Raw genomic sequence first — 13,707 nt, forward strand, 5'->3', positions numbered from 1 at the left:
TGCTCTGTTAGACCAAAGGACCACAGACTGTGTAGTTCAAAGCTGAGAGAGGGTTTTTAATGTAAACTAAGTTGGAGTCTTAACCACCAGTCATCTTGTCTCAGTGTACACATCTTAAAGGGCAACTCCACCACTAACATCCTTGTCATTATCTCCAGCACTATACTATTGTCTACATATGTGGAGACGGCACATTTCTATATTTTGTAGAAAAAAAATGTCGTTTAAAGTTCTACCTGATTTGTGGTGACGTGGGAAGTCAGAAAATACTCTCCTGGCGAGAAAATGACAGGTTTTTATACTTTTAATCCTGCCCTGTGATGTCACAGATCATAGAAACGTGCCGTTTCCCCATAATGTAGACACTGGTATGGTGCTGGAGACAATGGATGAGGTTGAAAAGTGGCAGTATTGTCCTTTTTTATGTCTCATCCTTTACTTTGTCTTCTCCCCTCTGCAGAGCTGAAAGGGGAGAGTAAAAGCCACGCTGTGCTAGACAAGGGGAGGTCAGAGATTGAGCTGCCTGAAGAAGGCCACAGAGCAGACCAGGGCTGTGTCCACTCCAGCGATGAGGAATTTGAGGAGGAAGACAAGAGAAAGGAGGAGCAATGCAGGAGGGCCAGTGAGAGTGATGAGGTGGGCCATGACTGCAGTGGTTCCAGACCTTTGCTGCTGGATTCAGATGAAGAGGAGGAGCACCGGTCTGAATTACACCTCCCACCCTCCCAGCCACGCCTATCACACCCACAACTCTCCACTCCCTCCCACCAACCTACCCCAGGCCCACATGTCCCATGCCAGAATAATTCCCAACAGATGCCCCAGAAAGCCAGGGGGGGTGAGGTTGTCCCTGATGTCTTCTCCAAAGCCCCCTTCAAGGTTGGACAGGAAGAGGCAGGCGATGTGTTCGCAAATGCCCCGTTCCCACGTCCCATTGTTGTGACTCAACAGCATCCAGATGTCTTCCTGCAGGCCCCCTTTGTGAAGCCCAAGACCCTCCACCCTCACCCAGCTGTGCTTTACCCTGTGGCCTCTGAAACAGCCCTCTTGAGCCAGGTGGCCCCACAGCCTTTCCGCCCACAGGCCCTGGCCAAGTACTCCCGACACTTTCAAGGCCCATTGCCTCAGCAGCCTGTGACCGCTCAGAGGGTGTTGTCCAGCGTGAGCAGGCAGACTGCTGTGAGCTCAGTACCCGTGGGACCCTTACACTCCTGGACTTCAGAGGTGAGTGCAGTAGACCCCTTTGTCTCTGCGCCCTTTCACCTCAAGGCCCCGCAAGAGAAGCCCTGAAAGCTCCCATCCTTCCCTACAAAGCAGGGGAGCCAGCATTGGAGGCCACACCTGTGCACACTACACTAAAGCATACACACTGCATGCTGTCACCAGCACCGGGGCTGGGCTGCAGGGTGGCATAGAACTCAAAGATCTTATCCTTTACAAACTCGGAAAGGTCTTGAAATTGCGCACGGTCATCATTGCACTTTTTTGCTGCATTAGAGTAGAGGTTCCAGTCAGTCTCAGTTATCCCTGTGCTGGTAGCTGTCATATCCTTTGGTATGCATAGAGGATATGGCAGTTGTTGTTTTTTTCTGCCTACCTCAGTTTGTCCTCAGCTTTTCCATTTGAGCGAAAACATTGCTCAATTTAGAGAGCTTCTTGACAGGGGCCAGTGTTGGAGGTTTAAAATCAGACAGGACACACACACACACACACACACATCCCCCGTTCTAGGGTTAACCGCTTAATGAAATTTGACCCTCTGCTCCTTTACTCAGTTCATCATCCATTGCTCTGTAAGGTCCAATAAGTATTCCCATGACAGCCCTGATCTCTGTGTGATGATGTCACTACTCATCCAGGGGTTATCCTCTCACAGGGGCCCAAGAAAGGCCTCCTGTATTGGTTCCTCTACATGTCTTATATACTTCTGTTTGTTTTGGAAGTTATCTGATGACCATTTTAGCCTATTTAGTGGTGTATACTTTATACGAGGTAGGTTAATGTACATCTGGTGGTGCTGTCATATTTTTATAATTTATAATATTCATCCGATGCTGGATTATGTTGCACATGTCAAACTAATGCATTATGAGTTGACATTTTAGCCTTTGTTTTGATCCAATCCTTCTTTTCACTTGTGTTTATGGTCACCTGACTCAGTGCTGCTAAAGTCAGCCTAAGGCATCTGTCACCTACTGTACATGCAGGGCATATAGTACAGAGCATACCTTACTGAGGCCAAAGGTCAGAGTTTCACCTTAAACATGTCATCACTCATGGGTGCCTCTGCTGTATGTAATTTGGTGTTAGTAGACTTTAATTTTGAACTGAGGTTGTTAATGTTGTAGCAGAGACGCCTTGTAGAAGTCCTCAAATCTCACGACCAGCACTGTCGGCAAAGTCCCAGTCAGCACCTCCACTACACTCTGTCAGCATCTATTGTTAATGCTATGTAACTCTATGCACTCACATTCCACACCTGCTCATTCAATCATTTTCTTAAATAGCAAGCCTACATTCTACCTGCACTCGATTCAATAAGATTTGGAAACCTTTACAATCAGCAACCAATTCAACCTTTACAAATCAGCACCCCCTGTCAGAATAACTAAAAACCCTTGTGAAGCACCTCTAGCAAAACACACAACTTTCACCTGTGGCAAGTCAGACACACACTTCCCTACACATGCTCAAAAGACACAATTCCAAGTCAAGGGTCAACACATGGTTTCTTCACAAACCCATAAGCTTTCGCACTTCTACACCAGATTTTGCATTCCTTTTTTTATAGCCATATGAAATGCTGATATGGTATTCTGCTGACTATTGTAGAGTCTTGAAGCACTTTTCAATGTTTGCGATCCATTACATGACTTAGTGATGGTGTGGACCAATAGACTTTCTCAGCTACTTGATCCAAAATAAGAATCCCCGTCTTAAAAGGAGAAATTATTCTGATTTGCTTTTTGTCATTTGTGATTACTCTTTGTATAACATGTTAATTCATCTGCTGTGCAAATGAAGACTGAACACCATCAGCAGCAATGATAATGTACTCTACAATTACATGTGTTGAGGTGACACAGCTTTCTGAAGTTGTTGAAATTGTTTTTTTGTGTAGGTCCTTTCCTGGATAACTTAAAAGCAGCATTTCTGTTTGATTTGTCTGACTGTAGTATGTTGTGTAGTAAAGTGTGGTGGCTGATTCAACAGCAAGCCTCACCTGCTGAACCCTAAAGGCACCCATATCAAAATACTTGAGTCATGCATAGTTTGCCATTCAACACCATATCTTGTATGTCCTTGCGTAAAGATGAAGATAAATAAATGTATGCAAAACAAGTAAATCTCATTTGTAATTTGCATTTGTGTATCATGAGACGCACCCATATGCAATGTATGTTATAAGATGAACGTTCTCTACCTTGTGGTTATAGGTATGTATTACACTGAACTAAAATAAATGCAACATGTAAAGTGTTGGGTCCCATGTTTGATGAGCTGACATTAAAGATCCCAGAAATCTTACTTACTTTGCTCAAATTGTGGGGGGAAAAAGAATCCTTTGCCAAGATAATCCATCAACCTGGCAGGTGTGGCGTATCAAGAAGCTGATTAAACAGCATGATCATTACACAGTTGCACCTTGAGCTGGGGACAATAAAAGGCCATTAAAATGTGCAACACAATGCCACAGATGTTTCAAGTATGCTAACTGCAGGAATGTCCACCAGAGCTGTTGCTAGAGAATTTAATGTTAATGTATCTACCATAAGCTGCCCCCAACGTTGTTTTAGAAAATTTGGCAGTACATCCAACCTCACAATCACAGACCATATGTAATGACACCAGCCCAGGATCTCCACATCTGGATTCTACACCTGCAGGATCATCTCAGATCAGCCACCCGGACAGCTTATGAAACTGTGGGTTTGCACAACAGAATAATTTGTGCTGAAATTGTCTCAGGGAAGCTCGTCATCCGCACCAGGGTCTTGACCTGACTGCAGTTTGGCGTCGTAACCAACTTCAGTGGGAAAATGCTCACCTTCGATGGCCACTGGCACTCTGGAGAAGTGTGCTCTTCACGGAGGAATCCCGGTTTCAACTGTACCAGGCAGATGACGTCGCGGCAGCGAGCAGTTTGCTGACGTCAACGTTGTGAATAGAGTGTCCCGTGGTGGTGGGGTAATGCTTTTGGCAGGCATAAGCTTCGGACAACGATCACAATTGCATTTTACTGATGGCAATTTGAATGCACAGAGATACCGTGACGAGATCCTGAGGCCCATTGTCGTGCCATTCATCTGCCATCACCTCATGTTTCAGCATGATAATGCACGGCCCCTTGTCTCAAGGATCTGTACACAATTCCTGGAAGCTGAAAGTGTCCCAGTTCTTCCATACCCTGCATACTCAGAAATATCACCCATTGAGCATGTTTAGGATACTCTGGATCAACGTGTACGACAGCATGTTCCAGTTCCGGATCATATCCAGCAACTTCGCACAGCCATTGAAGAGGAGTGGGACAACATTCCACATGCTATGTTCAACAGCCTGATCAACTACGTGAAGGAGCTGTCGCGCTGCATGAGGCAAATTGTGGTCACACCAGATACTGACTGGTTTTCTGAACTTTTTTTTTAACGTATCTGTGACCAACATATTTATGTCTGTATTCTCAGTCATGTGAAATCCATAGATTAAGGCTTAATTTATTTATTTCAATTGACTGATTCCCTTGTGACCTATCATCACAATCTTAGAAGTTGTTGCATGTTGCATTTCTATTTTTGTTCAGTGTATACAGGAACCATGTTTTGGTTCCTACACAAAATGTGGTTCCAGGGAAATAATACAAGGACGATTTCTTCCTTGGAGTTTACAGGAAATTGCGTATAAGCATCACAAACATGGCGACTTACAGGCAGGTCGGGAGGTTGTTGGGTATTTCTGCAAGAATTTCAAGTCCGTAAGTTGTGCTCTGTTGAACACTGACTGAGGATGTCTTTAAAGCTGTAGTAATGCATGTTTTCAACTTTTCCTCTCACTACGTGTTCGTCAACTAATTAGTTAGCGGCTAACCTTTAGCTAGCTCTGTTTCATAAGATAAGGTCTGACGCAGTTTAGGAGTAGCGAGGTAACGTGATTATTGTAGCTCAATTTCCAGTAAAAAGTTATTATAGTTGCAATATGATTGAACTGGTTTAATAAAACATTTAATTTGTAGCTAACAAACTAGCTAGTTGCTCAGCTTGCCTCATTGAAAAATACATAACCCCACAGAGCTCAGCAAGCACAATAATATCCCTACTTGCATAATTAATACGGGTGCGTTTGATCACAGGAATATTTTCATAATGGATTTTTTTTAAATAAATTGCTGTCCAGGTCTCCAACTAATTAAATTGTTAATTGTCAGCATGCTGTGTTCCAATAGTGTTGCATCATGTGACATCATATTGTCAAATCAAGCGTGATGTGACTGGTTCTGTTTTTATTTGGTCTGGTTGATCGCGGTGATCAATTTACCCTATTCTTATTCTAAATTGATCCAAATGTTTTTTCGTTAGGCTTGCTGTGCGTGCATATCAGTTTGCTGGACTGCATTGGACTCCACACAACATTGGTGTTACCAGGAGATGGTCACTGCCACCATTTTCAGTTGTATCTGGTAGGCATGAAAACCCTGTACAGTGTATAGAAATGTCTTCAGGAGCTATCTAAAATGTGTTTTAGCACCACAATTGCTCAAATTACTTTGACACTATGCCCCTCTTTCCAGCAAGGACCATGTTTATTCAGACCCAGGACACTCCCAACCCAAACAGCTTGAAATTTCTGCCTGGTCGCATGGTCCTTGAACAAGGAACGATGGATTTTACTGCACCCCGTGAAGCCTATTGCTCCCCCCTCGCAAGGTTAATGACTTAGGCTACTGAAACCATGCCTACTAATATTGAAAATAACATTTAAACAAATAAAAGAACAAGCAGTCTGAGACATCTTGTTACAGCCCTAACTTATCTTGGGCAACATTGTAATACGTATTATTTCTTCAGGCAGCTATTTAGAATTGACGGTGTCAAGGGTGTCTTTTTGGGTCCTGACTTCATAACCATAACCAAGGTAATATTACCAGTCATTTACATGTATATTTTAAAATGTCATGTCTGAATCATGGGTAGAAATGATAAGAATTGCTCTGTTTCTGGCTTCTTATTCAGACAGATGTAGATCTGGAATGGAAGTTAATCAAACCTGATGTGTTTGCTGCCATTATGGACTTCTTCACATCTGGACTCCCTGTTGTCAATGAGGAGGACACCCCTCGTGCAGATACAGGTATGGAACAGACAAACACTTTATAAGGCAGTACAATACTGCCACCTTACATATGATAGGCGATAGATGCACACACACAAATGACTGTACTGAGTTATATTGTATGCAACAAAAAGGGGTGAAATTATACTTTTGTTTGTTTTAAAAAATGTATTCTTGACATGGTAGGGGTCAATTATTGACACCTCTGTTTTCAATACCTTGTGGTGTATAATCTGGAGGCCAGAAGCAGAACTTGCAGTTGAACAAAATACATCTGGTGTTATTCCATTTTGTTTTACAAATCTAAACTTTAGGAGAAGTGGAACAAAAAACAAGAACAACATTCTTTCTCCCTTGCAGGTCTGCTACTGCCATGCCAAAAACAAGTTCCTTAGCCCCACACAAGTGTGTTAAATCTGCTCATTAAAAGCTCTGGTGGGGGCCTGGGTGTGGCCCAGTTGCAGATAGTGGCCCAGTTGCAGATAGTGGCCCAGTTGCAGATAGTGGCCCTCTCCACTGCCGTGGGGCTGAACTTTGTGACAGCTGTTTCTCCTGCGTTTTGTTGCGGTTGCTATCTGTCATCCTGAAAATAGTTTCTTCAGAATAGGCACATTCTCACGCTCACGGGTTAACATGACATTCTTCATATAGTTACATAAAACTCTAGCCCGATGAACTTGGCCTTCTCAGTATTCATCCATTAGTTTAGTTCATATAAATACAACAATTGAATGGGTTTCTTTCGGAGAGTGTTAAATGACATTCTTATGCTCACTGAGCATCTTATCTCTTCCTCTGAACATCTCTTTTACATGTCCCGTCTTCCACATATGACATGGGATTTTGTATTTGTGCAACATCTCCAACCTTGAATGTGACCTCGTTGGTTAACTTCTCCACACTTGTTCCTCATGTGCCTCTGTCTGCAGGATTGTCTTTCCCACTGCAGTGTCTCCATTTTCCTGGAAGTGTCAGACTTTTAGGATTTCATCCACTCTGTTAGCAATGAATGGTTTCCATTGTTTGACTGTGGTCTTGATCCAATGGAGTGTTATCATTGAGTCTGTCCAGTAGTGAACTTGTACATCACTCATCAAGTTGCTCATTAGATGGTTTCCTAATCTTGCTCCAATTTGATGGTTTCCTAATCTTGCTCCAATTTGATGGTTTCCTAATCTTGCTCCTATTGCTGCTTCTGGAAGTTCTAGTCTGGGTGGAGTTTTCAATGGAGAACTATTGTCTTGGCTGTGATTAGACCTGTAGTGCATTCTCCTTCTGCTTTTGCTGTGTGCATGTACCTAGTGGATAAATCTTGTGGAAGCTCTTCATCCCATGATAGGCCCTGTTTCCACATTTCTTGGAATGGACACTTGATCCTAATGCTGACTGTGGATACAATCTGATTGAATATTCAAGCAGCTGATTGAAGTAGTCCTCGTTTTGTGATCTTGTCTTTCAGGAATTCAATCAAATCTGTCCTTTCAAACCGTCATCAGTGTCTGATCTCTATGTTAATCCTAGTAAGCAACTTTTTATGGAGTTTGACTTTCCATTTCAACATGTTCTGTTACATTCTCTTTTGTCCATTCACTTGGCAGCTCATTTAAATTTGTTTGCCATTTACATAGGTTTATGCTTGCGCTGTCCATGATCTCTTTAGCCTTCGTGGTTAGATCAGAGGCTGTTCCTTTGTCCTCTGTGCCGCAAATAAGGTTGTCAACATACAAGTATTCCCTCAGTGCAGTTACCACTCCTGTATAGACCCCTGTCATACTTGTTCAGATGTTGTTTGATCGTGGCTGCTGAAAGGAATGGGCATGTGGATGCTCCAAATGGAACTCTCGTCTTTCTCAGTGTACATCATGATTTCTTCATTTGTCATTGGGATGTCACTTTTCCATAAGAACCTCAAAATACTTCTGTACATTTCGTTTAGAGAGATTTGCAAAAATGCTTTCGTGATGTCTGCCATTAGCTCTATTCTGTGCTGCCTGAACTTAATCAGAATACTCAACAGGTAATGGTTTAGATTTGGTCCTGTTAGTAAGCAGTCATTTAACAAACTACTAATATATACATATTTTTTACCATTATTTAACTAGGCAAGTCAGTTAAGAACAAATTCTTATTTTCAATGACAGCCTTGGAACAGTGGGTTAACTGCCTTGTTCAGGGGCAGAAAGACAGATTTTTACCTTGTCAGCTCGGGGATTCAATCTTGCAACCTTTCGGTTACTAGTCCAACGCTCTAACCACTAGGCTACCTGCTGCCCCACTATATCTCTCATGCGAGAATGCATCAACCATTACTCTGAGCTTGATAGTTGTCCTCTCCTTGATCACTGTGATCCGGTAAGTAGTATACAGGTTTATCTGAATGATCACTAAGCACCTGCTCAACAATACCTTGGCTAAGATTGATACAGTGCCTTCAGAAAATATTAATTCAGTCGCCCCTTGACGTTTTACACATTTTGCTGTGTTGCAGCCTGAATTCAAAATAGATTCAATAAATAAAAAAATCTCACCCATCTACACACAATATCCCACAATGACAGTGAAAACATGTTTTATAGAAATTTAATGAAATACAGAAATCCAATTTACATAACTATTCACACACCTGATTCAATACATGTTACAATCACCTTTGGCAGCGATTTACAGCTGTGATTCTTTTGGGGTGAGTTAAGAGCTTTGCACACCTGGATTGTACAATGTTTGCACATTCTTTTTTTAAATTCTTCAACTGCTGTCAGGTTGGTTGTTAGTCATTGATTACCATAAATGTTTAAGTCTTGCCATAGAATTTCAAGATGATTTTAAGTAAACTATAATTAGGCAACTCAGGAACATTCAATATAGTCTTGGTAAGGTAACCCCATTTAGTCGACAGGTTTATTTAGTCGAGCAGTAGCAAAAACACCCGTCTGATTCGCGCCTGTCTGAGTGGACTAATCCATAGTGGAGGCCGTGGGGATGGCACAGACCATCGCTCTAAGGCGTGCTACTGAAATTGTATATGGTTATTACATAAGAACAATGGTGCAACACTAATAAAACAATGTTCTCCTGTGTTGGATAGTGGTCACTGTCCGTGGTTCTGAAACGCATCAGTGCGCTGTTGAACTGGCACCTTTTTCTTAGACCATGTTGCTATGCGTTAACCAGCATATTGGTGATGAGAAAAATGCGGTGAGGCAGCAGCGGAGTTAGGAGACGAGAAAACAGCCCTTGCTTTAATTGTCTAAGAATAGTGAGGAGAGAGGATACCCCAACTTAATTAGGTGTATAATCAGTAGCCTAACTGTGAAATGTGCCTGGTTTTATAAATGACCGTACCAGTCAAAAAGTAGTGAATACTGCAAAACCCATTGCAGTATTCACGACTTTGTTCAAGTTATCCATGGGAGTTTCATTTTCAGCGTTCCAGTCAATCTCATTCAATGTTTGTTCCTTTGCAATGAATTGTTCCATACATTCCTCCAAGATACTCCCATCAGGGTTTTCCTCTCCCAGTACCTGATCAATTCTGTTCAACAGCCTTGTTGCCGTCCTTGTCGTTTTTGACTGTTTCAATCGTGCAAGTTCCCTCATTGTTTCTCCTGGTCAACTCCACGTTTCCAATATAATCCTCAGTATCAATTTTTCTTGTCATTTTCTTTGAGGAATCCTTCCCTCGTGGGTTTCGGCATCAACTTGTGGCGTATAATCAGGAGTCCCGAAGTATTACTTGCAGTTTAAAATAAATCAGGTTTCATGCCCTATTGTTTTTCAAATCTTAAATTTAGGGGATGTGGACCAATAATCAAAATGAAAATGCCATTCTTTTGCCCTTGCAGGTCTGTTCCTGCCAGGACAAACACAAGTTTGGCATGGCACCTGTAGCCCAGCACAAGTGTATTGAAATTGATCATTAAAAGCTTTGGTGGGGGGCTCGGTGCAGTTCAGAGTGGCGCTGAACTCTGAGCGGTTTCTCCCGCACTTGCTTGCAGTCACACTCCGTGGTCCTGAAAATGTATTATTAGGATTAGGCACCTTTGGCTTGGGGGTTAACATGACATTCTTCATAAAGTTATAACATACCTCACCAACGAGAATAACCGCACTGAACCTTTTTCTTTTTTTAGATGTGGAGAACTCATAGGGAGTGATTTTAGACCATTCCTCCACACTGAATCCTTCCAGATTCTTGATATCCTGTGCATAAGAACTGCCCTCTTCGATGCAAACCACATGTTTTAAAGTCCGGAGATTGCCATTGTAAGATGTTGATTTTTTTTTGGTGGAGGGGCCAATTAACCAGATCTTTGTGGATTTTGATGTTAGCTTGGTCTTGCTGGAAGATCCAAGTTTCCACCTCCTGGCAAAGGTGGCCGCTGGGTAAAGTTCACGATGCCGTTGACCTTAACAAGGGATCCAGGACCAGCGGACGCAAAATAGCCCCATAACATAAGATCCACCACCATATTTTACAGTAGTTGTGGGGTTATTTTCTGCTCCTGCATTTATTATTTTGATGCCTAACCCCACCACTGGTGTGCGTGGCCAAAGAGCTCTATTTTCATGTCATCTGACCAAAGCACTAGTTCCAATCCAAGTGCAGTTTAGCAAACTCCAGACATTTACATTTGTTGGATGACATGAAAATAGAGCTCTTTGGTGGGTTCGACGTTGAAATGAGTGGCATATCAATCTACCATTTTCAACCCGTATACAAATTACAGGCAGTGAATGGAAAGGGCTACCTATTATATTAAAGATGGTTGCATTTATTTCCTGTGTTAAAGGTTAAGTAATGTAAGCATATTTTTGCATGAACTGTTCCTTTCGTCTTTACAGCACCATCAGATGATGATGATGAGGTGATTGCTATGATCAAAGAGCTTCTGGACACCCGAATCAGGTATATCATTACTGTAGTTATACATGGCCTTTAGCTGATATCTCCCTCCCTGTTATCAGAAGTGTCTCTCTGCTCAATGCAGTATCTGTATGTATTAAATTCTTAACTCATGTGGCTTCCCCCAGGCCAACAGTGCAGGAGGATGGTGGAGATGTCCTGTATTGTGGCTTTGAGGATGGCATTGTAAAGCTGAAGCTGCAGGGCTCCTGCACCAGTTGCCCCAGCTCCATGGTCACTCTGAAGAGTGGCATCCAGAATATGTTGCAGTTCTATGTCCCTGAAGTGGAAGGGGTGGAGCAGGTTTGTACCCTCTACAAAAGAACGAGCAGAATTTTAGGTGGTTGCCTGTAGGTTCGTCTTGTGAAATCGAGAACTAGACCTAACGTGTCATGTACTTTTCCAGGTGAAGGATGAGCAAGAGGAGGTTGCCCAAGGCTGAGTCCAATGGAAACTACTCAGACCCTATAGACATTCCTCTTACCCTCTCCCCTCCTGTAGCCACTCCTGACTCCAGTATAGCTGATTAATCCGCATCGTAGAGGCTTGTCTAAAGCACAGCAGTGACGAAGGAAGAACTTCGCTGTTATTTTGAGAGATTTGTCATTGGACTTCATAAGTTCCCAGAGATTGTCAGCTGTCAACCTTTCTGGCTATGGGACTCGGTGTGTAAGAGAGGACCCCGCCTTGTCTGAAGTAGTGTCCTTGTTCTGCTGTTTTTGTTTTTGGAAGGATTCCAGGCTGATGGGGTCCACAAACTTTTGTCTGACAATGTATTTATTGCAGTTTCTCATATTATCACACCATATAACTCAGTAAGTATTGGTTATTAAAAAAACAACTCCATCTATATACAACACAAATGTGCAGACTGTATAATGTAAATAAAGTACATTGAATTAAGTGTATGAAATTATTTTATAGAATTCCCTGAATATTGGCTACCAAACCCTTTGTCAATCTGATGGGAAATGGTGCACGGATAGAGGATACTCCTTTTGCCATTATGGTCTGGAGGAAAGCTTGAGTTTGCATTGCTTTCTAAGTCTGTTACTATTATCGTACATTTAAATAAGTGATTAAAGACATAATTTATACATTTGTGTCATTTTTTATTTTTTAAAATCGTCCACAACCCTCATCTCTGTGCAGTCAACTATCTGCTAAGTAACTTTTTGGGGCGATCCAACCAAATTCACAAATGTGATTATAGATTGGTCATTCTCTGAGTATGTTTACATGCACATTAATAATTTCATATTAAACTGATTATGGCAGTAGACAGATTAACAGAATAGTCATGTAAACACCTTACTCTGCTTATCTTAATCGACATAAGGTCAGAAACAAAGCATATGCCTATTAAAACACTTGGTTTTCGGAGTACTTGAAAGAATTATCAGTGGCGTGTATCCATGGATGCCAAGGGAAGCTAAGCTTCCCCAAAGAATTGACCAAGAAAAATATATATTTTCTGTCTTTTGTCTCTGTTTCTCATGAATTTCCTTCAATTCACCAACGGCTGACTTTCTCACCAGAGAAAGCATCCGAGCGAGCGAAACAGCGCCCCTCTTTCTCGGTATGTGTAGCTCATCTATCTGATGCTGTCTGGTCAAAAAGAGAATGACATTGCTGCTGCCGTAGCATTGAATGCAAGGGAAGCCAGCGAGCATTTGGCCTCAATTAAAAATATATACAAAATAGGTCATTAGTGTTGAGCTAAACTGAGTGCGCTCTGCTGTGAATGGTCCTGTCTCATCAAAAAATAAAAATCTTGAATTGTTGCATCTTGTTGTCATCCTCCTGTGGGTAGCTACCTAGCTAAAATAGTCCCTTTCATAAATTAGCCATGGATGGAGATAGGGATTTAGACTTTTCTTAATTTTCCATACTGGCCAATGATTATAACGGCGATTCCGATCCTACTACCCTACTGTACTTTGCTCCATCTTTCCCTCGATCCTGACTAGTTTCCCAGTCCCTGCCACTGAAAAACATCACAGCATGATGCTGCCACCACCGTGCTTCACTGTAGGGATGGTGCCAGGTTTCCTCCAGATGTGACGCTTGGCATTCAGGCCAAAGATTTCAACCTTGGTTTCATCAGAACAGAGAATCACAAGTAAGCCCATACCTCCCAAGCTGAGTTCTGGATAAGATCTGTGATTATCACCAAAGCTAAGATGAGTTTTCATTAGTGTAGTTCGACCACTGGGAATGGCTTTGATCACATAAATAAACTCTCTGAAAGGTATTGGATACTTATTCAATGTTATAAATTGTTCATATATGAAAGAATATTACCCCTATTGTTGAAAACATGAACAGAGTTAAAATTCCTCTCATACCAGTTAGGCTAGAACAATGACTTATTCCTTACAGTTATGTCTGAAGTATTCCACAAAAGAGCTTTATCTGGGGAAAGGTTGTGCAGGAAACATATTTTCCAGGACATTAAAGCTTGTTGGTGAAAC

The 13,707-nt window shown here is 42.0% G+C and overlaps 2 protein-coding genes across 12 annotated transcripts in view; both read left to right on the forward strand.

The window, feature by feature from the left end:
- Positions 1-3,480, forward strand: part of LOC112262924 (AP2-associated protein kinase 1) — a 47,832-nt gene extending 44,352 nt beyond the window's left edge. For all 11 annotated transcript variants that reach the window (XM_024438784.2, XM_024438788.2, XM_024438791.2 and 8 more), the window contains one exon: positions 461-3,480. In XM_024438784.2, coding sequence (XP_024294552.1) covers positions 461-1,290 — 830 coding nt within the window. In that variant the 3' untranslated portion in view covers positions 1,291-3,480. The remainder of the gene's footprint in view (positions 1-460) is intronic.
- A 1,337-nt stretch (positions 3,481-4,817) lies between these two features.
- Positions 4,818-12,330, forward strand: nfu1 (NFU1 iron-sulfur cluster scaffold homolog (S. cerevisiae)). Its single transcript, XM_024438794.2, has 8 exons — positions 4,818-4,975; positions 5,577-5,677; positions 5,789-5,924; positions 6,066-6,132; positions 6,231-6,348; positions 11,173-11,236; positions 11,362-11,536; positions 11,640-12,330. The coding sequence occupies exons 1-8, from the start codon at positions 4,917-4,919 to the stop codon at positions 11,673-11,675; spliced, it is 756 nt and encodes a 251-aa protein (XP_024294562.1). The 5' UTR covers positions 4,818-4,916; the 3' UTR covers positions 11,676-12,330.
- The last annotated feature ends 1,377 nt before the right edge of the window (positions 12,331-13,707 follow it).

Source organism: Oncorhynchus tshawytscha, linkage group LG12 (assembly GCF_018296145.1).
Source record: "Oncorhynchus tshawytscha isolate Ot180627B linkage group LG12, Otsh_v2.0, whole genome shotgun sequence".
In the NCBI taxonomy this organism is placed as follows: Eukaryota; Metazoa; Chordata; class Actinopteri; order Salmoniformes; family Salmonidae; genus Oncorhynchus; species Oncorhynchus tshawytscha.